Source organism: Carassius auratus, chromosome 2 (assembly GCF_003368295.1).
Source record: "Carassius auratus strain Wakin chromosome 2, ASM336829v1, whole genome shotgun sequence".
NCBI lineage: Eukaryota > Metazoa > Chordata > Actinopteri > Cypriniformes > Cyprinidae > Carassius > Carassius auratus.
Window position 1 is genome coordinate 7,798,603 of NC_039244.1, and position 27,119 is coordinate 7,825,721.

A 27,119-nucleotide genomic window follows, 5' to 3' on the forward strand; every position below is an offset into this window, starting at 1 on the left:
TTCGAGTCCCACTGTATATGTATATATGTGTGTGTGTGTGTGTGTAAAATGGATGCATTTTATGTCGCAGAATTAAACATGACACCTTATATTTATGCATTTACCTAAAAACCCATTCAAGAAAAACAACAACCATTGATTCAGGATGATGGAACTGGAGGTGCGAAAATGCTAACTTGTTTCTCAATTTTAGCCAACAAAATCATCCCTATAGCATTCACTTTGGATAAGAATGCAAGATGTGATATGAAAACACTCAGAAAAAAAAATTAAAAACCATGAAAGAAATGACAAATGTTCAAGGAGGTAGTATAATTGCTTTTAATTTAAAAATAAAGTTTTTTTTGCCTTAAATTAACAATGGATCTATATTTCAAGTCAAAGGAGTGTAATGCCTACTGCACAGAACAACTGAAGTTGATTTAAACTAGGCATCTCTTTGGCACTCTCTAAACGGAGTGCTTTGAGAAGTTGCCTTCCCTGCCTTAAGTACTATGAAACTCTGAACTGAAGAGGAAAAAATAAATGTGGATAAGTGCACCAGATCGACTGGTCACAAGTCACTCTACCCGTGTTGGCATAGTGCTGCAACTAAGAGTAGGAAAAGTAGAAAAAATCTGGCTCACACACATATAAATACAACTTTTACACAAAAAAACAAAGTGAATCCAGAGCCAATATGCAATAAGGAAACTAGCATTCCTTTAACTTCAACAAACAATAAAATTAAATAAAACAAAATCCAAAGCTGCTGTCTCCACCTAAATGTGCGAGTATAAACTAGTTTTCCATAATGACCCAAGTTTACAGTAGATCACACATGAGAGCTGCTCGTACTAATGAAGACTAGATTCATCCATGAGATTCGGATATTGCCAAGCACTTTAAAAGGTCAGTGGGATGGCGCATCTACACTGACTTAAGATTTGTCTGACCGTCTAAAGGTCTGTTCATGTGCAGTCAGCCGGTGGGTCTGCAGGGAGGCGATTAAACACAGTTGAAACATTATCACCACCTGAATGAAGATAGGAGTCCGAGAGCCATCCAATGCCCCCACTGAGCCTGAGCCGGTCATGTGCAGTCCGAACAAACAAACACTCTTACACAAGACAATCCTAGCATTTAATCTCTGGGACTCTCATCCGTGCTGCCTGAAGACCGTTCACAGTAAGCTCACTTCAGTGAGAATTTATACTAAGCCTGAAGGTCTAAAACTTAATCTTGGTGTTTTTAAAAACAAAAGGCTCAGTGGTGGACATGTATTTGCAGTTGTCTGATCATGTGGACATGTTTGTGGACTTTAAACTAAGATTTCTGGTCCAGCCTGTTTTTCAGTTAATGTTGTTGTCAGAGCTGGCAAATTGATCTGTTTGTTGAAGACATTGTTTGCGTGGATTAAGTTACTCCATGATGGCTCTGTATATGTCCGGTTCGATGTAATCCTCTCTGTAGCGGGAATTGATCACCCGCTGTCTTTTCGAGTCCTGCTTCACCTCCTTCTCCACAAAGACTCCTTTGAAGCGCATGTCCGATGCCACAGACTAGAGAAAGAAATACAATTTATTTAAAGTCTTCTTAAACCACTTATTTTTTAGTAGCACTGTGTCATGAAAAGTTATTAAAATATTTTTTAAAATATGTTTTAGTTTTTTTTTTGGCCTTGGTCAGAAATTAAGGCATGGTATAAACTTAGTTGGAATAATACAAGAGTTACATAAACAGAATGAAAACCAAGCATACACAAAAATACAGCAGTTAAAATTATACAAGAATTATACAAGAAAAATCCTAAAATCTTGTTATGTAGTGGTAAGAAAGATCAAGAAAACTTTGGTGTACTGCACGTTATCACTTAAGGCACAGTGCTGACAGGAAATTACACACCAGGCGGGCTTTAACGCGTTTAGGCAGCTCCTCGTCCAAACTGTACACATCTTCCCTCTTTACAGTAAGCTGAGAGTCATCTTCAAACTCCACCTGGAAAATTATTAATAGAGCTGTTAATGAAGCCATTATAAAATGGTATGCAAATTGCTTTGCAAGTGGTAAATGCAATGGTAAAAATAAAAAAAATAAAAATTCTACAGTTTCACCGCCTTCAGGTAAACTCAGAATGATTGTATTTTAGAGCAAACTAATTTGTATGCATTTTGTGTACTGCTGATGAAGGACAACTATAACGTTTGCCAGAAAATGCTTAAAATAATCATTTAGTTGGGTAATTAAGGCAAAATATGGCACAATGTTAAAATACTCAGAATATGAATAAATTCCAAACCTAATGCACATCCTTTGCTTTTAGGTTTCCGGTATTATCATATCTGATGATGTATTATGTACTATCATAATACATAATACAGATTATACAGGAAATACATAAACAGTATTATCACTAAAAAACCTGTCTTAGTCAAGAAGGCCTGTTGGGCAGTTTTATCTGACTAAAACCACTTAAAATGTGTTGCATCTTAAATTTGACTTCCACATTGTTATCCTGGAATATTCCTGACAGCCTCAGGCTTAAGTACCATAATATTTAGAGGAATAATTGTTTAACCGGATTAAACACAATCGGTCAAAAGTTTGGGTTAATTTTTTTTTAATGTTTAAAAAGAATACAGAATCTATTTATCTACCGATAATCCAATCTGAATGCTTTAAAAAGTTTTGTAAAGAGGAGATAATCACATTTGTCACATTTTGAGAAGCTCTGTAGTGAACGTGGTTGCTGTAGTGGTCATCTCCTCAATAAATAGAGGTTTTGTCTTTTTGAATCACCAATAAGCAGGTTTCTTTGGAAATTTCACAAATAGAAATTCAGTGTGTCGTGCATACTTGAAAACAAACACAAATAACACGTTTGAATGAGAGCACTCTCTGACAAAGCACAGAAACACACACAACAGAGCCCTTTGACATAACACAAACCAAAGACAGGGGTGAAAGAGCAGTACATATCCGATAAAGTGCAGGAATTTGATACTGACTGCTAGAATAGGTTTAAAAAAAAAAAGAAAGAAAAGAAAAGTACAGGCACGTCAGGTGCCCCAAAAATGTTCTAGGTGTTTAGACAATATCATGAAAAAAGACAAAAACACCCTCCACTGAAATCTGGAGGGGGAAACAATGACAGTAATGACTGTACTTTATTATTATGTGAATATATATGATAGAGTGTGTTATGATAAGTATAGCGTACATATTAGTTGTCGGTCTTCTATCCTAAATTATAACAATTCTCAGACTGCAAACAGTGATCCTACTGTGACACATCTACTTTGCAGTGTCTGAAGTTGAACTCTTAACCCGAATAGAGTACACAAGTGTGTTTGTTGTCTTCTGACCTGGTACATTGGGATGATATGGTCAGACACAAATTTGGCTCCGTAGATCAGGCCATCTGTCCACCGTACTTGAACTACGTCTCCTTCCGATGGCGGACCGAGCTGACTACAGTCTCTATTCTGAAAAATAAACACCAGCAGGGATTAAGTCTTTAATCATCAGTCAGCATCAGTCAGCTCATTGTTTTGAGCGGTGTAACTCCTCGCGTACACGTACCACTATATCCTCAGGGAACAGGTTGTCGCTGTATGAGCCATCATCAAAGATAACCTCATAAAATGTGGCCTTTGTCAGCTCAACCACCTCACAATGGTAGTATCGGCTATTTCTGTGTTTGCAGATTACTTTCTGTCCCTTCTTTAACTCCCGCATAGATGCTCTATTGCGCTGCTGAAGATAAATAAAGAGACCAGAAGACATCAGACAACATACATCTTTTGCAATTACATATTTTATTCACCAACCTGCACAACAAGGTTTTGGTGGAAACAGACTGTAAATAATACTGATTAAGCCGATAAATCACCCAGACAGCTTACAGTAAAAACATTTTTTTTTTTTTTTCAATTAATGTCAGTTTGTTTGTTTTTTAATAAAAGAAATGCACTTTGTATTTCTGTTTGGTTTTGATTTAAAAAAAAATTTAATTAATTAATTAAAAAAAATTTAATAAATTAAGTTAAAGTTTTTAAATGACAATAATTCAATGACTAAAAAAAAAATAATAATAATGTGGTGTAACCATCAAATTATACAATTTCCTCAACACTGAATGCAAGTCAGTATCATTAAATTTTTGAGGAGTCGCAGTGTCACTTAACAACCTGAACTAACTTTGTCCTGTCATTAAAAAAAATAAATAAATAAAAAAATCGAATTATCTGTTGTTTTATGAGACTTAAATGATCTGGACTCACAAGCTGTGTCCCAATTCATAGGTGGCATTTGAAGACCAAAATTTGTCACAGTGGGGTGCTAAAGTCTGTCCGATTTCAAAGCCTGCTTCAGATTCAGTCTCAAAATGTGGCATTCATTTCCCAAGCCATGAAGGACAACAGGACTCTATACTGGATTACACTTTTAATTTCAACTATTATGTTTCAACTTTTGGGTCTTTGAAGTCCATGTTCTTTTAGAGATGCAGTCCCTGAATTGGGACACAGCTACAGTCTGCTGGTAATGATAGGTTTTTTTTTTTTTGACAGACCAAAATTGCACCAAAATAATATAAAGTGTGATTGGGCATTGAACCTGTCAACATGACAATGGAAGGCATTTTCTTTTCCTATTTTTATTTTTTTTAAATGTCTAATGTAGCTGTATGTGTATATAAATGATCTACAAAGTTGTAAAGCTGAAAGCGCACGATAAATAAAGATAGTGTCTCCTAAAAAACACTGAACAGCCTAAACGAGTCATTAATCATTAGAATCCTACTTCGGTTACAACTACAGATCACTGGGTAATACATTTGCATAATGCCCGCCTATGTTCTAGGTTGCCCAGCCACAAAACAATTTGACCCACCAAACACTGCAGCTTGTTCATGTGGTTAACATCATGTCTAGAAGCCACTGTGTCCTACGCTCTGGAAGTAAAACTTTTATTTTCACTTCTGAAAGATGAGGCTGTAAAGAATCAGTGGTTAGATGAAAATGTTCCAATGTAGGACAGCAGTACAAACCCTAATCTTTTTTTTGTGTGTTCCCATCATTATAATTGACGGCTGCTTCTCTAATCTCGAGGAGTTCAATGTGCAATAAAAATAAAAATAAAAACACTTGCTCTTGAAAGATGTCTCAGTACCCAGTTTATTTGGACCAGCTTGCTCTACTGAACCGCAACCTGCAAGTATGCTAAATAATAGAGGTTTATATTTTCTTTCAAGCATTCAAAATAAGGAACAATGGGAATGGGCATATCATTTGACACCCGCTGTACACGGTAGACCAAATCACAACAGACTGGGCCACCAGACCAATCAAAGCAAAGTAGGCTCATGGAAAGGAGGTGTTTAGAGAGGCTGAATCTTAGAACCGTTTCATATGAAATGTTTGAGAATCATTAGAAAAAGAGGTAATATTAAATGCATACTTTGAGAAAATTAAAGTGTTTTTTTGACCTCGCATTTCCTGTAAACCTATTGTAGGAGACTCCCCAAACAATAAAAAAATGGCCTAGTAGATTAATTTTGCTGTACAAACTATGTGCAATTACATGGTTAGTTGCATTTTATTATTTGTCCATGTTAGAACCACTAGTGGCTGTACACCAGGAAATGAAGAAGAATCTGTCCTCTTATCAGTCATGCCCTTAAAGTGTGTTTCAAAGCAGTTGAAGGCAAAAACAGAGATCTGTATTGTATGTGCATTTCAATTGTTCAGATGTCAACTCTAGACTTTACTATCTTCCTACACACGTCTGTGTTGTGTCTATACCTCCACATGGATGCCACCCTTATGTCTCCAGCAGGTAAAGTAAACAACGAATGGCCAATCATCCGGGTGCATTTGAACTCCAGCTGCCTGTGCACAGGTCGGGTGAAAGGAAGTGGAGCAGCGGCCGTGTGAGCATTGAACGCAGCAACCCGTGCTCTTCTTCACCCACTTACGACAGAACTGGCATTTCTTAAAAAAAAAATAAAAATAAATAGATATGTTAGTTATTTCTTTGACAGAAGCAACAGAGGGGTTAGTCAAAATGAGCAACATATTTTCATGAATTTAAAAGCAATTTGTTAGATTATTTTTAATGATTTATTAAAGGTTTAATGAAGATCCCCTTTTATTACACTGCTTAACAGATGTGTTATACAAATAGTGCTGGTGACTAATTAACAAGGAGAAGAGATGCTGCCAGTCTACTACTACCTATTTTTTTTTTTTCAGTAATTTGAGAATACCTCAGGTGTCCTCAAAATGACAAATCTTTCACAATAACAAGGCAAGTTTTCCAATGAGTAACATGACAAAACAACGCATTGCCATATTTTGCCTCATTTTATATCGTATTGCATGCTCATACACATACATCATTCAAAAAATTGGTATATATATTAAGATTATTACATTTTTCAGAAATAAATATTACAGACTCCCCAAGCATCACTTACTCATTTGCTCGAAAATACAGTACTGTTCAAAAAACATTTCTTATTATCAATGCTGAAAAAAAGCGCAGCCTAATATATATATATTTTTTTTCCTGGAAACTGATACTTTTTTTACCCCCCTCCAGGATTCTTCGGTTAATTAGTTCAAAATAATATTTCTTAAAAAAAAAAAAAAAAACTTTTGAAGGAGGTAATAAACAAACACTCCTACAATTTATTTTTACGCATTATTTATGTTGATTCATTTTTTTGAAATGATAAGTGAAAATGTCCGTTTGTTCCTTTATGTCTGTACTTTATGCTGGGAAATATTTGGGTACATATACACCATAATTATATACAATCATATTAATGAGGGAGTTTGTACTTTTATTATTGTATTTATTGTGAATTTGTGAGTTCATAATTAATGTGGCACCCTAATCAAGAGCCCCACTGTTTTTGTACTGGCCAAGATAAAATACAATTACATTAATTTACTTTCCCTTCATGTCATTCAGCACTGCATTTAGATTGGTTTTTAACTTTTATTAAAACATTAACATACCAGTTTAAATCTCTGAAGCGGGATATTACTGAGATCGACAGGACGGCGCTCTGCAATGTTCACGAAGCGAGCCTCCAGCACTGCTACGGCACATAATACATGAACCCACCTGCAACAAAACCACATTTTCAAACCAAGCAGGTTTCATCGATTGCCTGAGATAAAACCCCTAACATGACGTGTTGTCAGCAGCTGAGAGGAATGTGTGTCATTGAAAATGGCTGGTGTTGACCATAAGAGGGTCCACCCAGAGGCTCCTGGCTACCTACTTGTCATTGTTGGCTTTCTGCAGAGCTCCTCCTCTCAGAGAGCATAAACAACAGTCCTGAGGGAAAGACACAAACATTTAGGGTGTACTCAAAAAAGGCACGGTTGCCTTGAACCGAGCCTGAGTGTGAGCATGGAGCGATCACACTAGTCAATCAATCCAGGCTTTGGGGATCAACACACTTGGGCACGGTTAAGATTGCCTAATGTGAGTACACCCTTAGTCACACAGTTTAATAAACAGGTAAGTGAAAGCAGATGCCACTGGAAAAACCTGACAGCCAGATATAATAGTGCCCCCTAGCAGCTAGAAAAATGCATAACAGATTTTGGGGAGATAAAAAATAAATAAATAAATAAATGAAAAACTGTGAACCTACTCAAATGATGTAACTGACCTGAGTAATGGCATTAGCTTCACAGCGGGAACATCTCCACTCGTCCAGATTAGCATCCTGAGAGACACCGTAACAACCTGTAGACAAAACATCCACAGTTCATCCAATGACTTCATTACATTTTCAAAAACATACGGATCGCAGACAAATTATATAAATATGAACATTTCTTTTGCAATATAAGACCTAGATTATCATTTATACTAATCAATAAGGGAAGTAAATATATTTTTTGATGTACCTTAAAGTTTAAATATGATGCAAGACAAATGGTTATTCAAATAATAAATGAAAAAAAAAGTAATAACAGTAGGGCTGGCGTTAAGTCAAGTTTGAATGATATCAATATATTTTTTATAAGCGATATGGTATGAGGCAATACCTCCCATCTCAATATACAGTAGTTTGATACGAGCGCTTCTGAATAATAGCAGAGGACATAGAGTGAACTACTGCGGGGAAAGTGCATAATCCAGTTTGTCCTAAACAGGAGACATACTTCATATTAAGGGCTTTAAAATACCTTGTAAGATATAGCTAACACGTACAGTTTAAAGTGGCTCGCCCCGTCAGATGCTCTGACAGACACATGCGCTGCTGACAAAGAAGCTACTTGAGTCGTTTAACGCATTTGAGATGTGCCGTTTTCCTCAGTGTCTGTAAATGTTAGTTATACAGTATACTGCAATTCAGCCAATTAATACAGAGATATTATTTTTTTGGCCATATCACCCAGCCCTACTTTAAATAGTTCTGTTTTGTAACAAAAAAACAAAAAAGCACAAATATTCCATGTAGTGTATCATTTAATATGAGGTTATATGCATTACTGTTCAAACGTTTGGGGTCAGTAAGACATTTTAATGCTTTTGAAAGAAGGCCGCATTTATTTAAAAACATAAAATTTAAAATATAATAAGAAATATTTATAACAATTTAAAATACGTTGTTGTTCATTTTAAAACATAATGCATTCCTTTGATGGTAAAGCTGGATTTTCAGCTGCCATTACACTAGTCTTCAGTGTCACATGATCTTTTATAAAGCATTATAATATGCAGATTCAGTGATCGAGACATTACTTATTACTTATGTTAATATTAATTAACTATTAAAAATATTAATCTCAAACTCTTAAATGGCCGTCTAGACAAATTATTGGCCAGTAGACAAATTATATTGAACATGAATGAGACAACCAACAATATGTATCGAGGAAGTAAAAGCTGTACAAAAAGTAGAAATATTCCATGTACTCTCTAATTTAATTAACTGCATGTGTAATTATAAAAGAATGAGAAAATTCTGTCTAGAAAAGTTCGGTCACTGCGGCGACACATTATATCAAGTGCAGATATTCCAGTGAAAACTGCGAGTGCTTACAAAGTTCTTACTTGTATGTACACGCACACAACACTCAGAGCAGCTGACGAGTTGGCTACAGCCATCTTCCTCCAGATTCGTGGTGGACAGGTGTCCTTCAGAGCTGCTGGTGAAGCACATCTCTGGAATCAGTGGCATGGTCCTCTGATTGTCTCCTCCTTCAGCTGCAGAATCGCTCTGCCTCAGGCTGATTACATCACCCTATACAGAAGAAACGGCAAAGTGCACAATGACTCCACAAATCATTTTTCAACTATAAGCTCACAAATAAAGGGATAATTAATTCTGACTGTATCATGTCTTTACTTCCTGTTTGTTTACACAACTTATCAGACTTCAGTGTGTAATTAATTTCTGAGCCACTGGCAGCATCAAACAGCCAGTGAGACCAAGTTGCAGTGTTTGCCACTCAAACAAAAGAACTTTGAGCAATAAAAGATTTTTGTTATTATAGTTAATAGCATGTTACCTCTGTGTACGTGTGAAAGAGGGTACACACTGCACAGTACGGAGGGTGCTGGCCCATGCGAAAGTTAAAATCCTTCTCAACTCTAAAGTTGCGTGGTTTGCTCTGCCACATGTGTGCCAGGAGTCTGGCCCAGGGATCTCTCTCCTCTGGCTCAGCTGCTGGCTCTTGAATCTCTGTGGAGTGAAGGAGCTGATTAGAAAGTGCACAAACAGTGATGTGGCAATAAATGAACAATGTGAAGCAGATCCTAACCGTCATCACTGAAGCTTTCTCTGAGCAGGGGATGCAAGCGCGGCAATTTACTGAGTGGCTGAAGTTTCCTCTTCATGCTCTTATTCTCTTTCTCTCCCTCGATTTCAAGCTGAAGAAAAGAGGAGTTAATTTACATTTAGATTCAAGTCGTCTAAATGATTTAAAAAATATATATATATATTTAACATACACTGCTGCTCAAAAGTTTGGAGTTCCTATGCTTTTTTTTTTACGTTTTTGAAATATCTTAAATAAATAAATCTACAGTAAAGTATTATAATTGCAAAATAACAGACTTTTTTAAATTTATTTAAAAATGTACTTTATTCCTGTGAATGCAAAGACAAATTTTCAGCAGTAATTACTCCAAATCTTCATACTAAAAGATTAAATGTAACATTAATTTACAACATTTTTACATTCAAGTTACATTTGAAGTAATTTAATTCAAAAGTAATCACTAAAGTATTAATAATTTAATAACATTGTTAAATGCCTTCATACTGTACTTAATAATGTTGTGAGGGCTAAATTAACTTGATTTAACTAAATTTAAATTAAGAAACTAAAACTTGAATGATTGATTTTCTTGTTTAGCATTTTTCTTATAAATAGATCCAAACAGATATTATACAGTTTCAATGTCTAATATCAGCAATTACATTAAAATAATCACTGACTCACTGAAGGTTTTATAATCAATTAACTGATGTTATTGCATAATATTTAGATACTTGCTTTTTTATATGCTACAGCATTCAACTACAAAATCACTTAAAATGCTCCTATCAAATATCAACATGCTAAGTCAATATGTTTCCCAACCTTTGTGTTTGGTTGTGGTGTATTTGGCCTCACGTCTGGTTGGATGTCTGACTCATTGAGGTCTTCTCTGGGTTCCTCTGTGCTGGGTTGTTGAGGTTCATAGAGCACTGATCTTGCTGCATAGGTGTGGACCTGCAGAGCATCTGAAGGGCTCAGGGTCCGATGAAAGAGAAGGCTTGCCACCCCTGCTTTAGTAGAAGTCCGTGGCATGGCTGACAAGCAGTGAGAGGCAGTAGGGACAGATGCTATAGAGAGATGACGCTTTGGGAAGGACTCTGTACAGGCTGAGAACGGGTTTGTGGCACTTGAACCTGCACCCCTAACATGTCCCCCAGACGAAATGCTTCTAGAACCAGGTAGCATCTTTAAACTGGTTGAACCCATCAGAGACAGCAGGTCATCATCATCTTCATCTTCATCTTTCAATTCTGAAATAGATTTGGTTTTCATCATACAGTATCTCAAAAATGTTAACATTTTTGAAGGTGTTACAGTGGCCAATATCACTTAAAGTTGCCTTAGTTTGTCAACTTTGAAAATCCTTAAAATTATTTCTTTGATCTAACAATTAAAGGCAAAGACTAGAAAACCTATTTTTAAAATGTATTATTTATTTAGTCCATTACAAAATGACGCACCTGGATACTCACTGCATTGTTCGGTGCATGTAGTCAAGTGGCTCTTCTTGCCATATTCAACCTCCTCATCATTTGTTTCACTCTTTGGAAGAACTTCCTCTGGTAAATCCAGACACACCCTGTGTCTTTTGGTTCCTATCCTTTGTTTGGCCAAGCTGATTTAATTAAAAAGAGGCAACATTTAGATGTGGCATAACATGATTCTTTTCACATATCAGTATAAGCAAATGAGAAGATCAGTGTTTTCACCTCTTTTTTTGTCCCTCACTACTTTGGTTTACATTGCAAAGTTCCTGAACACCAATCATCCCACCCTCTCCACCTAAAAACTCAGCTGCTTCGGGCGTAGGCTTTGAGTGGTCAATGGGAGCATTGTCCTTCCCCAACAACCACAGCTCGTACCGTTCAGGCTGAAATTTCCTTACAAACACATCCATGGAGATCTTGACCATGTCTTTTCTACAAGAACACTGAGGGGAAAAAAAAATACAAAGATTGATGCACTGCGTAGTGTACAGGCATTTAAATACACAATATATGCCATTGACAAAGATGATACAGATTACAACCATTTATACACTACCAAAAGCTTTTTTTTTTTTTTATTAATACTTTAATTCAGCATTGACAGCAACTTAACAGTGAAGATATTAGCACTATTCGGACGGGACTACTTTTCTAAACTACGTTTGAGTTTCGATTCTTACCACCTGACGTCTGTGATTTTAATGTACCAATTCGGACGGGACTAACATCTCCGTGTTTATTACAGAGGTGGGAGGGTCCGATTTGTGCATCTGGGCGACACAGATCACGCGCTCTGTATGCGTGCATTGCATTCATTCAGAATGATTGCCATTAGTATTACACAATAGATTTTAAATGGCTAGTATAGCAAAACCATGTTAATGTGTGGGTCCTTTAACTTGTTTTCCTTTTTTTATTAAATGTAATTAAAACATTATGTAACTGAGTACATAAATGAACGTGAGTAATCTTAACTGATGCTGATATTACAATAAGCCGGTATTAACAGTTTACGCGATCTTGCTCTTGATTTTATTATTTGTATTATTTTTTTATTATTATTTATTTGCAGCTAAGCAAATATATCAAACATCCGCGCGGTAAGAGCATCTACGTAATTCACGTTGGCCAAAACACACAAGGAAACGCGTTGTGAAATAAAATATCACCGGCAATAACAGACATTCGCATTCGGACGGGATTAGTTTTCTCAGAGGATCACTGAGTTTGCTGAAAAACGGTAGGTAATTTACTCTGGAATTATCACAGAGGTTGTGTGAGAAAAACACACACGTGGCAGATTCGGACGGGATTAAAATCACCAAGTACGTCTGTGAAACGCAGATTTCTCTAAAGACCCCCTGTAAAACTAGTCCCGTCCGAAGAGGGCTAAAATGCTGTTTTTTTTTTACTTCATATTCATAAAAGTATCTTAAATAAAAATGTCAACAAGAATATGCATGCTTTTATTTGGACCGAAATGTATTTTCGATGCTACAACAAATTCTAACTGACCCTCTGATGTCACATGGACTACTCTGAGGATGTTTTTATTACCTTTCTGGACATGGACGGTATACCATACATACATTTTCAATGGAGGGACAGAAAGCTCTCGAACTAAATCTAAAATATCATAAACTGTGTTCTGAAGATGGTTTGGAATGACATGAGGGTGAGTCATTAATGACAATTTTAATATTTGGGTGAACTAACCCTTTAAAAGAGGGAATTAGGGAATTATGCTAAAGAAAATTTTACAAATGAATATTAAGAACGTTTTGAAGAACTGAAGGTTCTGATTGTCTTCAGAAATGATTTGATGGCATGTTGTTTTTATCTTCGCTTCATGTAATACCTAAAGGAAGTGTTCTTAATCGCAATATTGCTTTGTCCACAGAGGTTACAGAAACAGCTCCAACTCAGCTTTTCCACAAGCGCCACCTGCTGTCAGCGAGTGGATTTACACAGACTTATATTTACATTCAGTCTGTGTGCAGTTTCTGTCTGGCCAAAAACTGACCGAATTTGCATGCCATGCTGTACATTTTGACCGGTTGATGAAAAACAAGCTTATATGAATTCTACACATTTAAACAATTCAGATATCTAGAATCATTTATGGAGTAGATAAAGTACACATAATTATTTATTAATCAATTATAATTTATACTTGACTCTTTTCTTTATTTAAAGAAAATGTGAGGTTTACCTTTTTACGAAACTTTTTCAAAACTTTATTTGAACATACACTGTTAATGTTACTGTTTTTCGTGATTAAAGGTGCAGTGTGTAAATTTTAGCGGCATATAGAGGTGTGGTTTCGACTTGCAACCAAAGGCTCAGTCCCCCCGCTCACCCCTCTCTTTAGAGAAGCTATGGTGGCCGACACAGGTAGTGATGTCATCACTAAAGACAGCAAGGGCAATGAGATTTCTTTACAAAGGTAAATCAAGGAATTATATTTACCTAATTATTCAATAAACCGATGTTAATGCAAATGTTAATGTACTTGTTATTTATAGTGTCAGTGTTTTATTCGCAAGAACAACAAAGTGACGAAAGGCACTCTGTAGAGCAGTTTGTCTGGTTAGGGCTGCTGTACAAACATGGTGGTGACTTCCACGTTAGGGGACCTGTGGTGTATGTAGATAGAAATAGCTCAATCTAAGGCAGGGCTATTCAAATCTTGCCCTGGAGGTCAAGTGCACTGCAGAGTTTAGCTCCAACCTTAAGCAAACACACCTGAGCCCGTCTTTGGGATCGTTCAAAAATCACAGGTAGGTGGGTTTGATCAGAGCTGGAGCTAAACTCTTGCAGTGCACTGGCCCTCCAGGGTAAGATTTGAATAGCCCTGATCTAAGGTCATAAAAACGTAACGGTCCATTAAGTAAGGTCTTAACACACCTCTGAAAACACAGTTATGTATATTATATTGCATTTCTGTAAATATTACACATTGCACCTTTAAGCAAACAAAAAGTAAATTTTATTTGTTGTGGGTTGATTTTTAAATATAAAACTTGGGGAAGTGATTTGTCTGTGTCTGTGATTTGTACTTTTTGAACATCTCCAGCACATTTTAACAATATTATGATAATACTAATAACCGTGACAATTTTGGTCACTATAATCATGATTTTCATATCATTACATCCCTAAAACACAATAATAAAAATAAAAAAATTACAATTTAGTATACATTCTTCTATTTTAAGGCATTTATTTACTCCTGTGATATATCCGACCCTAAACTTTTGAATGGTTATTTATTTATTAATTTTTACCAGTATGGCTTGCTTTCCATAATCAATCCATCGTCTTGTGGCAAAGTTGGTAGATTCAGCACAGTTGAAACCATGGTTAAACCCTGCGTGATAGCCATATGGAAACGTTATCATGAACTCTCCAGCCTCCTGAGTGATCTGCAAAGCAAAAACGGACAACGACATCACAAAACCTCCTCAAATAAATACAAACAAATGTACAGCACATTGAGGAAATAGGAAGCCCAAGTCTGGCTTCATACTGGATGCATAAGCAGAGTGGAAACAGCGCAGGCCTTTTGTGCTTTCACACTGGCGCAGGTGAACACAAGTCTGTGTACTACAGATAACTATTGTCCATTGTGCCAGCTTTTTTAGCTGTTCTCTTCTGACAAATGTAGGTCACATGCTTTGATTTATGCTGGGCTGCATACTCTACTATGATAAGACTGTGGTCCCCTCCCACTGTCCCACACATAAACAAGATGTGTCTTCACTGTGTCTGATTATACTCTGCTTACGTGTCTAGTGTGAAACAGGCCTAATTAGGTCTACTAATAATAAAAAGTCATCAGTTGGAAAAATGCACTCACAGCAACATACCTTCTCAAAAGGAATGCCATACTTTTTTAGAATTGAGGGAGAAATAAGAGTCATCTTGTGCCTAAGAAATGCTTCACAATTTTGTGAACTTCCAGGGAAGAAGCCTTAGGAAAACAATAGGAAGCAATAAATATGAGCAAATGTAAATCGAGAAAACTATTTTGAGAATTGAGGATATAAAAGGGTGTTTACCTTTGGCTAAACGCTCCAGTCTTTTTCCATGTTCGGGAGGCACGCAGTACCTGTGAGATCATTCCAGACAAATGTAGCACTTGGCATCAAGTCACACAATTACAATAACCACCTTTATGCCCATGGGCTCACATTTTAGCAACAAAGTTAACCAAGCTGCATTCCAGTGAAAGCCACAGGTTTGACAAGCAAACTTACCACGACTTTGGTTCCCCGAAGTGTAAGTAATTAATGCTGTAGAGATCCATGTCCTCAGTGTGCCAAGCAAAAGTGGTTTTCCACATTCCAAAGTAGAGGTAGGGTGTGGTTACTCCCTCTATAGTGATTCCACTCTCATGCTCCACGGTGTCAAGGATGGTATTCAAGTGCCCTATATTCCATTCTTTGACATCCTGTGTAAGACATGAAAAGGAAACAATGACTTCACATCAAAGAGCACTCAAATTAAAAGTAAAACCAAACAGAACTCATTCAGAGTGCTTACAAGTGTGTACTCACAGGGTCATACAGGGTCCCATTAACATCAGCTCCATAGATTGGAGGGTTAAAGGTTAAATTTTTCCAGTATTTCCTTTCAAGCTCTTCAAAATCATCATACCGAGGACCGCAAAACCTTAAATAGGAAGGGCAGATGAGGTTATAATCAGTTTCCACTGGAAAATTAGTAAAAGGGCAACAAGACTTACTTGTCACTGTTGGCTGTTTTATGGAACTCTTTGACAGTCATGGCTTTTTTCTGGATGTTGTACTGGGTGAACAGCCCTGACTGCCCAGTAACAACTTGCTGAATCGGTGCAGGTATTAGTAGGTCATCAATGTCATCATAAGAACATCGAGGCTTCCAGTTTTTGGGCGGGACGATCTGTAGTTGAGCAAAACAAATATCATTTTATGCATGTCTTTTTGACAGTAGTAGCTTAGCCTAAAAGGTAAAGAGTAGTGTCTTCATCTGACCTTGGCCAGGCCTGCCTTGTGTGCACCTTGGGACTCCATGTATGCAATGTAGCGATTGAAGTTCTTGAACTCTTCAATTGTGGGGTAAAAGGTCATTATACCCCTAGAAACCGGCGTGTCAGACGCCATCTTGGCTGACCGAGTCCTCAACACCTGTGAGACAAATTAACTGGACTTTAATATCTCAAAGTGCATAATATAAACAGACTATATCAGCAAATAACGAAACATTAAACATTCTGATTTCATAAATATATATATATATATATATATATATATATATATATATATATATATATATATATATATATATATATATATGTTTACAAATTTGACATTAAAATATTTTTTTTAGATGCCACTGGGGACATCCTAGTGTGAGAAACATCCATCCTAAAATGTAAAAAGCATCTACATTTCTATGCTTCTTGTATAGACCAAATTTTTACTGTGACAAGTAAACATTACAAATATATAAATTTGCCTAAAATATTTAGTATTTCAACAAATTTTCTACTCATTATACTACTGTACTGCCTGTATTCTTATTTAAACATTAATTTATTTTAACCTTACAGATGTTTTTTAATATATTTTTTATAAACTTATTTATTTATTTTTTTTACACAATTTATCCTCATAACTTTTCTAAAAGACCCCCTTACACCTAAAGGGGACCCATGACCTCAGTTTGAAAACCCATGCTACATAATAAATGGGATATTGTATGAATACCCAGATGACAAGTCACTGTGAATTAATTTAAACAGTGACACCACATTATTTACATGCTGGCTTGCTAGGTTTCATTAACTATTCCAGAATTTCAAAGAACTGAGAAAACACACACACACACACACACACCACGTGATAATCTACAGCCGCGTAGCATAACTGTGAACAGGCTAAACAAACACGCTTTATTTGGCTATGACAGTGAGACAAAACCTCATATTCTTCCAGTGCGGCATGTATAGAGTGTACACAATGCACGACACGCCCATTCGCACGTTCCGCCTTGTAGTCAGAAGCTTGGATTCTGATTGGCCAACACCTGCGTCTCTTTAAAAGTCGTGCGGCTAGGCTAACGAGGTAGGCCAAACGTAAACATTATTATGTACAAGAACACCAGATAACTTAAAGGATCCAAACGATACAAAGTGCACGATAGGGTATGGAATATGTTATAAAGTACAAATGACACATATAATATAAAAGGTGCATAATTGAGGAAGCTGTTGGTTGCAGTAGAGAAAGTGCAACGGTTAGCTCTTCGAAGCTAGCAACTTTACCACTATTAACAATTATTTTAAACCGTAAATTATAGAAATTACGTAAATATAGAAACTAACAGGGGAAGTAATGTATCCATACTTACTGACTCTGTTGAAAAAAACCCTAATAACTGCCCTCGACCTTAGTAGAGATGCTTAGCTAACAGCAGATCCTTCTCTTCACTATCCTCCATCAGCACTATTCTCGCGCAGCACGCATGCGCGCACTGGACCTGTTTATTGCTTGTCGACTCCACGCCATGCTCCACGCACCCCAGAGTTATCACAACCATCAACCAATCAAATCACTGTTACGTTTAGAGTAGCCTTCCTGCTGCCTGCCATACACAGTTTATCTTGTATTTTTGTCTGGAGATTTAGTTTAAATATTGACTTGTTAAAACATATGAGTTTGACTTATTACTATGGCGTTTTATGGCAATACCATGACCAGTTTCTTTATAATCTCAGAAAAATAAAGATGACCTTATGTTAGATTTAAAAACTTAAAGAGAATATTCTTTTTGTGGCTGCAGAGAGACTCACCATGGATAATTATGAGTAAGTGAATATAAGTGAAGTATAAGTGTGCAAATTTGTATGTAATGTACATATACACGCTGCATGTACGTAAATTTACCGTTAATTTGGAAATGTATTTATTAATGTTTAACTTATTTATTTATTCATGTTAATTAAGTTCTATTAAGCTTTAAAAAATAACAAAAACAAGTCACAGATGAGATTAAAGATGCAGTTAAAGCAGCCGTAACATTTTGTGTTCAAAATGTACTACATTTATATATTATGCGAGTACACCATGAATCAATTTTCCAAACCATGTTCTCCATTCGCGTGTATAGACATAAACAGAGATAGACGGCTGCATATATGAAAATAAAACACCTAACCCTAAAAAAATTCTAACAAAAGGTTTCTCAGCTGTTTTTTGTAGTATTCAGTGTCCTTAATAACATACTAAAAGTTTACCAAAGTTTGACCACTAGAAAAGTGTCATTTTCAAGATGGGCAGGGAGCCCTTAAAATATCCTAACTCCTTCATTATTTGACTTAGTCAAGTAATCTTGGTGTCTAACCCCATGTTTTCTGGGTATGTGAATCCATTGGACTTGTCTAAATTGCACTGACATGATTACATACTTATGGAATAGATGATTTTGTGAGAATACTGTAAGGTTTTATCATTGTTTGGGGTGAACCAGAGATGTAAACAATTTAGCCAATGTCATGTAACTTGTTTTGCTAAAACACAGACTACATTCAATGTAAAAGTTACTGCACCCAAAAGTAACTTCATAAGTGTGGCGAGGGGGGCGTGGTTTAGCGGAATCCGCAACGGGAGAGAGACGGAGGGAGCAGAGCGAGGCGTAAGTAGGTCAAATGCAATTAACGAACACGTGTGTTTGATTGCAGTAATTGGCGTGGAGAGACCGGATATAAGCCGAGTCACCGCAGAGAGAAGGACGAGAGAGGACCAGGCCTGGGATATTATTTTATGTTTTGGCTTTTATTTGTGCGCGTCAGTCGCCGTGAGGGGCTGACGCGCCGTTTTGTGTTTATTTCTGATTATTAAAATTATGTTTTGATTGTGCGCTGGTTCCCGCCTCCTTCTTCCCGATGAATATGGAGATTTGAATCGTTACAGTGGTGCCGAAGCCCGGGAGAAGGAGGGACGCGCTGCTGAAGATCCCTCGCCGCTGTGGTGAATCCGCGGTGCCCTCGAGCTGGCGAGGTACGTGCCGCCATGGACGCTCGAGGCGGTGGGCTGGAGCGAGTTGCCGGGGACGGGCGAGCTCGCTGCCGACCGCCCACGACAAGGAGGGGCGGCTGCCGTCCGTGAGGGAGCGGAGGAGTCGGCGCCGTTCGCCAGGGGGGCGGAGCCTGCCGCCTCCGTGACGGAATCCGGAGGGGCAGGGAACGGGGGACTCCTGCCGCTGCCCAAAATCGGAGGAGCCGTCGCCGTCCACCGGGCGGCGGAGGAGTGTCGTGCCGTCCACCGAGGGCCGTCCAGTGCCACCGCCGGGCACCGCGGAGGAGATCACCCAGCCGGTGGAGGGCCGAGCAGCAGTGCGTCTGGGAACCGGATTTTTTTTTTTTCTTTTTTTTTTTCCTCTCTCCCCTCTCTCGTCCCTGTCGCTCCTCCTTCCATCTCCTTTTCTCTCGCCTCGTCTGTCCTACCCCCAGGTTCCCGCAGGTCCCCGTGAGCGGTCTCCCCCGGAGGGAAGGGGGGGGGGGAGTAGAGCGCAGTCTCGGGAGTACCCCCCGGCCTGCGAGGGGCGATGGGGGTATGTGGCGAGTGGGGCGGGGCCGAGAGGCGTGGGAACGAGGAGTGAGGCCAGGTGTAGTGATTGGAGATGAGCTACACCTGAGCCCCACCGCTAGTATCGAGTCCCACGTAGGAGATGGAAGGATATAAAACTGGAGTGACGACCGTGAAGGACGAGAGAGGACCAGGCCTGGGACATTATTTTATGTTTGCTTTTTATTTGTGCGCACCAGTCGTCCGTGAGGGGCTGGTGCGCCGTTTTGTATTTACTTTTGATTATTAAAATGAGTTTTTGATTGTGCGCCGGTTCCCGCCTCCTTCTTCCCGATGATTAGGAAGTGTTTGTTGTTACAATAAGCAACAGGGATGACTTCAGCCTTGGGAAGATTGTCAGGAAAAGCAGATTCAAGAACTTGGGAGAGCTTCACAAGGAGTGGGCTGAAGCCGGAGTCATTGCATCAAGAGTCATCAAGCTCAGACATCTTCAAGAAAAGGGCTACAGCTGTCACATTCCTAAAACCAAGCCACTCCTGAACCAAAAAAAAAACAAAACAAAAAAAACATCAGAAGCATTTCACCTGGGATAAGGAGAAAAAGAACTGGACTGTTGCTCAATGGTTCACAGTCCTCTTTTCAGATGAAAGTTAATTTTGCATTTCATTTGGAATTCAAGGTCTGGAGGAAGACTGAAGAGAGGGACAGAATCCAAAGTCCAGTGTGAAGTTTCTGAAGTCAGTGATGATTTGAGTGCTGTGACGTCTGCTTGTGTTAGTTCATTATGTCTTATCAAATCCAAAGTCAATGCAGCCATCTACCAGGAGATTTTGTAGCACTTTATGCTTCCATCTGCTGACAAGCTTCATGGAGATGCTGATTTAATTTTGCAGCAGGAATTTAGCACCTATGTCAGGGATCTAGGAGGGAGGACCCAATTTCATTGGGAGGTAATAAGGTTTTATTGACAAAACAGACTGATACAAGAGGGTAGTGAAGTGAATAGATAACGGTTAACAGGAACAACTAGGGGAGGCCACTGGAAAAGCTTCAGGAAACAACTGGCAGAATACTTGGCAACAGAGGGGGCAGCAAAACCAGGCTGATGGAGAAGACCACACAAGGCAGCAGACACTTGTTGACCACTGACTGTGAAACAGACCAAGTTCCAGGTAGGTAGAACCAGGGCAGGACACACAGGGACAGATCAGGAACTCAAAAACAAAACTAGACAGGCCAAAGCTCCACAAAACACAAATTAAACTCAAGACAAGGAAAGATATAAGCCAATGAACTAATAAAAGGTTAAGTAAGAAGATAAGAAATTACCAGTTTAACCAACAAGAATCAAGACTAGAAAAGCCAAATAAATATTACAAATAAAAGCCAAAAGTAAGAACAAACAAATTACTAAAATAAGGAGAAAGACAAAAACATAGAACTGCAAGGACTAGACAAGGGCACAAGACCAACCAGACAAGGAGAGACGGGTACGTATTCAGCCACATACACATACACATACACATACACATACACATACACATACACATACACATACACATACACATACACATAAACATAAACATAAACAGGAAACAAGGAGGAGGGGCTAAAGGAGCACATGGCCGAGAAAACAATTAACAAAGCCATGTGCTGATACTAGACACAATAAACAAAACATAAAACAAAGTGCAAAACCCTCACAACCTACGCACAGTGCCAAAACCACTTCCAAGTGATTTGCTGACCATGATATTATTGTGCTTTATTGGCCTGCCAACTCACCTGACCTGGACCTCACAGAGAATCTATGTTGTGTAGAGGAAGATAAGTAACATCTGAAAAACAATACAGAGAAGCTGAAGGCCCCATCAAAGCAACCTGCAGTACCACAGACAGTAATTGCAAAAGGAGCCCTAACCAAGTATTGATAGCATAATTAAACCTATTTTGGAGATTTTTTACATTTCTGTTTTGTAAATCTTTTGTTGATTGATCTTTGAGAAAATATTCTAATTTTCTATATTCTAAAAGTCGTATCCATCAGAACTCAAACAAAAACTCTTGACATATTTCAGTTTTTGCATGTGCAATAAATGTAGAATATAAAAGGTTTGCTTTTTAAAATAAATTACAAAAAATAAGTAACTTTTCCATGATATTCAAATTTTTTTTTTTTTTACATGTACCTGCATGTACTTAAGGGAAATTGTACATATTTTCCCCATAAATATGCTTGTAATCAATTGCTTTAATATATAATTGGACTTGTAATCACTTATCTATCATGCAAATATGCTAGTTATAATATTACATGGCAAAAACATGTATCAGGCACCAATATTTCTGGTCTTGGAGGAATACAAAGGAGTAATGGTCATTTTAAGGACCTGGTGGCAGCCATTTTGAAAAACGGGGCCTTTTTTGGAGTCAAACTTTGGTAAACTTTTAGTATGTTTTTAAGTACATTTGATACTACTGTAAACCACTGAGAAACGTTTTGTTAGAATTTTTTGGGGTCAAGACATATTTGCAGCTGACTAAGAGACGTAGCTCCGGCTACAATCCGCAAGACGCACGCAGTTCTGTTTATTAACTGCTAGAGCGCCAGAAGTTATGAACCGCAGCTTTAAATATTTTAACTGCATCTCTGTTGGTGCATTACAGAAATGTATTACATGTGTTGTCAGATTTAGATGTATTTTTTTTTTCTGGTAACCCCCAATCAAATCAAATAAAATTATCTAAAAACATTTAATTACTTTTTACTTTTAAATACTTTTTTTATTGATGATTGTAATGGTTTTATGTAACAAGACATCGTTTACTATTATATATGTGCATAGCTTGTTATAATTATTGTTGGGAACAGCTACATTTTTATTTAGCATTTGTATTGTTAGATTGTTTTAATATAACTTAATTCAAATAACTGAACAAAATAATTTAAACTTGAGGTCCCTTATGGAAATAAAATAATGCCATATGTCTTTGAAAAAAAAAAAAAAAAAACATGTTGAATAGCACTAACTAAAAAACAAAAACAAAACAATGCATTGCATTATCAGTTCTTGCATTTTAATCCCTTGTATTTTCATGGCTTGCATTTTTAGGTCGGTAATTTAACATGATCATAACATGATAATCAGTTGTTTATTTAAGCTGTGAATATTTCAATGCAAAATATTTCACAAACCTTTACATAAGTAAAAATACAATAATTCATATTCACCTTCCAGAATTCACTTCCAAAATGTTCAATCCGTTTAAAAATATAATGTATAATATTAGACAGGCAAATTTCGGTCTGCCATTGCTAAAATCACCATTGCACGCGATGGGCATGGTTTCAGCAACAAGCTCCCGCCTCTTTGCCCATTTTCGATTATCCGGGAGTGACACGCTGACAAGATGTCGACGGCCAGCACTTGAGTGACAGGTGGATTGCCACTGTTGTCATCGCCATTGCGCTAGATGGGCATGCCCGCCTCTTTGCCCGTTTTTCATTGTTTGGGAGTGACGTGCTGACAAGAAGGCGATGGACGGCTCCGCCTACTTTTGGCTTCAAAAATCTCTTTGGAAAACCTAGGGCTGGTATCACAGACATTATGTCCATGTTTTTATACAGTCTATGGCTTTTTATATTGGGGATCCCCACAAGTCACACTCAAGGATTCCCCAACTACGCATAACGTGCTTCTGTGAACTAGTACAGTGATATAGGACCTCAGATCTCAGAATACACTTTATTGATGATTATGCAAACTATATACAGGCAAGCAAATGAGGTAAGAAGGAAACAACACCCTGCATTTTCTTTATAGATTAGTGGTAAAGTAAGCTATTTAGACAGAAGCAATGTAGCAGGTGCATCGTGTGTTATGGGAAGTGTTCCCGGTGTGCGAAATATTTTGAATTTAATTATTCACAGCTTAAATAAACAACTATGTTAAATTTCAGAACCTAAAAATGCAAGCCCTGAAAATACAAGCCATTAAAATGCAAGCACTGTTTATGCAATGCATAATTTTTTTCAGTTGATATTCAACATGCTTTTTGTCATTATTTTACTTCCATATTCCCTGGTTCAGGTCTGGAGTCAGAGAGCAGGCCATCTACTGGTCATTTCATTTTGGTCTAAATATTCAAGAATAATCCACCAAATGTGTTATTGTATACTATAATGTCTTATACTTTATGTATATTTGTTGTTTTATAATTTATTTTACTTTATTTAATGTTATTCTAACTTATTCTATTATCATTCTGTAGTGTTGTTATTTTATAACATAATCCATCACCCCTCTAATTATTTTTTTAATAACTTATTCTATCATTCCTCTTCTAGTTAGTGTTATTTATAACTTTAGTGTTATTTTATTCTAATTCTATAATTTCTCTGAGTCAGTTAAACATTTTATAACTTATTACATAACCCATCTACATTAGTTCATGTAGTGTTATTTTATATCTTACTCTAGCACAAATCTCCTTTAGTTAGTTTCATTTCTAGTTTATTCTTATTCTTAGAAACACATTTTGAGAAACGTGCATGTCTGGCTTTGCTTGCTTCTCTGGGGCAGGAGTGTCCAAATCTGGTCCTAGAGACCCACTGTCCTGTTGAGTTTAGATTCAACCCTAATTAAACACACCTGATCAAACTAATCAAGTTCTTCAGGCTTCTGTGAAAACTACATGGTATGTGTGTACATTTGAGCTTGTCTAAGTTAATTAATATTAACTATTAATATTAACAGATTTACTTAGTATTTTTTTTTTTTTTAATTATAACTTAAGAGGTATTTTCTTAACATCAAAATTGCATTTAAGAAAAAAAATGGATACCACCAAGTTGATTAAATAAAAGTTTAAGAAAAAATAGTCTACATAGAACTACTATTTTTAATAAACTGTTTTAACCAATTTACTTTAAAAGAGTTAATTAAAGTTGTGAAATCCACAACATTCAAACCACCTTGATGATATTTCTATACAATTATGGTTGAGTAGCCATTCTGGCTGTAAAAGTTATGGTCCCGCCTCCAATAGCCTACTGAAAAGGGTATTCTGAGATTCTGATTGGTTGGTTAATTGTTGTCGGGGGCAATGCTATGGTTTCTGAGCATATTGACTCACGCAGGGATGGGCAGTATTTCAGATACACATATTTAAAATACGGATTTGAAATACAAAATACTATTTTGTATTTTAAAGGGGTCATATGATGTTTCTAAAAAGAACATTATTTTGTGTATTTAGTGTAATGAATTATGTTTATGTGGTTTATGGTTCGAAAACCACATTATTTTCCACATACTGTACATATTTGTTTTTCCTCTATGCCCCACCTTTCTGAAATGCGTAATTTTTAACAAAGCTCATCGCTCTGAAAAGCTAGGTGTGCTCTGATTGGCCGAATGCCTCAAGCATGTGACAGAAATGTTACACCCCTTAACATATTGGAACATCGGCAAAAACAATAAAACACATTACAAACGAGGCATTTGTTGCATCCAGGGGGGAAATATTTACAGATTATATTGATTTATGCTGTATTTTTACGTGTTGCGTGTTGCATGTCGCACCGCATAAACATAAAACCATGTCTGCAGTTGTGATTGGAGAAATGACAAACAACAAGCACTGCTTTACACTGCTTAAAACTAGCGTTTGAATCATCAGTGGCAAATTCTTTAAATATGTAAACGTACTTACAAGACTGAGAGTCAGAACAGTCGGCATTGTAATCTACTGCCAGGATCAGGAAACAGTCCTCCATAAAATGTGCTTCACACATCTGAATATTTGGTTTGAAATGTTCTGGAACAGTGTTGTAAATACAACTTAACCACTGATTTCTAGTTGTGCCCTCTTGGAAGGCCAAACAAAGTATTTTTTTCTTTTACAACGAAACCCACAGTGTCTCCACAATATGGCGGCAGCAGCAATACTACAGCAAGAATAAAAGTTGAGCCATCATGTGAACATTTGGGCAGCATTATTCAAATCTTCCCACATTGTGACATAGACATGTGGGGGCATGTTTAAATGAGACATTTTAGGAGGACACCTCCCAAATGTTCACGCAAGGAAAGAAGGCTTAACTTTCATTCTCGTTGTAGTATTTTTATTGCTGCCATGTTGTGGAGATGCTGTGTGTTTTGTTGTGAAAGTGAAACTACTTTGTTTGGCCTTCCAAAAGAGGATGATATCCACTTCTTCATGCCTGGGACTGATCCATGCTGGTCACTGGTCGGAAATTCATCAACTTCGCACTGTGGATTGCCGGATCGGTTTTCAACCCCAAGCCGCTCCTTCGTCGAATCCGCCGTTCCTCACTCAAGCCTGCAGTGTGTGACACATTTTATGGAGGACTATTTCCTGAACCTGCCGAGTAGCCTACAATTGTTAAAAAACGCCGTTCTGCATTACATTATTAATTTAACTGATGCTTTTATCCAAAGCGACTTACAATTGCTATATATGTCAGAGGTCACACGCCTCTGGAGCAACTAGGGGTTAAGTGTCTTGCTAAGGAACACATTGGTGTCTCACACTGGTGTCTTATCCACTGTGTCATCAACACCCCAAAATATTCTAAAAAGTGGGGCTGGATGATATGACAATACATATCATGATGATGATATACAGTAAAGTGTGAATCAACTGAACTTTTTCTAAACCGTTAAATAGATGCTTTACATGTCAGGGTAAAATAATGTATATCTGTGCAGCTTTTAGTGGGCAGGAATTATTGGAATGTTGGAGTGGAAAAGGGAAGCATGAATGAATGAATAACAGAATGTGATGTGCTTTGTGCAATTGCACTTATTATAAGTGTATATGTCCTCTATATGATATTGTGCAATATGTCGTGGCCTAGTGGTTAGAGAATCGGACTCACAATCGAAGGGTTGTGAGTTCGAGTCTCGGGCCGGCAGGAATTGTAGTTGGGGGGAGTGCATGTACAGTGCTCTCTCTACCCTCAATACCACGTCTTAGGTGCCCTTGAGCAAGGCACTGAACCCCCAACTGCTCCCCGGGCGCCGCAGCATAAATGGCTGCCCACTGCTCCGGGTGTGTGTTCACAGTGTGTGTACTTCGGATGGGTTAAATGCAGAGCACAAATTCTGAGTATGGGTCACCATACTTGGCTGAATGTCACGTCACTTTCACTTTCACTCTATACCATAGGTCTTCAACCCTGCTTCTGGGGACCCACTGTCCTGCAAAGTCTATTTCCAACCTCAGTTGAGACAGTATGTAAGTGACTAATATAAAAATAA

At 37.6% G+C, this 27,119-nt stretch overlaps 1 protein-coding gene across 3 annotated transcripts; it reads right to left on the minus strand.

Moving 5' to 3' along the window:
- Positions 1–307: 307 nt before the first annotated feature.
- LOC113114707 (lysine-specific demethylase 4A-like) lies at positions 308–17,786 on the minus strand. 3 transcript variants are annotated; one of them, XM_026281650.1, is made up of 22 exons: positions 17,657–17,786; positions 16,279–16,431; positions 16,011–16,186; positions 15,823–15,937; positions 15,523–15,716; positions 15,325–15,374; positions 15,133–15,236; positions 14,551–14,688; positions 11,486–11,706; positions 11,249–11,391; positions 10,599–11,026; positions 9,774–9,882; positions 9,522–9,694; positions 9,064–9,253; positions 7,670–7,746; positions 7,274–7,329; positions 7,005–7,113; positions 5,784–5,972; positions 3,562–3,735; positions 3,345–3,464; positions 1,885–1,977; positions 308–1,541 (listed from the first exon to the last, which is right to left on the minus strand). In XM_026281650.1, the coding sequence occupies exons 2-22, from the start codon at positions 16,405–16,407 to the stop codon at positions 1,401–1,403; spliced, it is 3,129 nt and encodes a 1,042-aa protein (XP_026137435.1). In that variant the 5' UTR covers positions 16,408–16,431; positions 17,657–17,786; the 3' UTR covers positions 308–1,400. The 3 variants fall into 3 exon arrangements, with proteins under 3 accessions (XP_026137435.1, XP_026137443.1, XP_026137427.1); XM_026281658.1 differs by having other exon boundaries at positions 10,632–11,026; positions 11,237–11,391; XM_026281642.1 differs by having other exon boundaries at positions 11,237–11,391.
- Between the last annotated feature and the right edge of the window lie 9,333 nt (positions 17,787–27,119).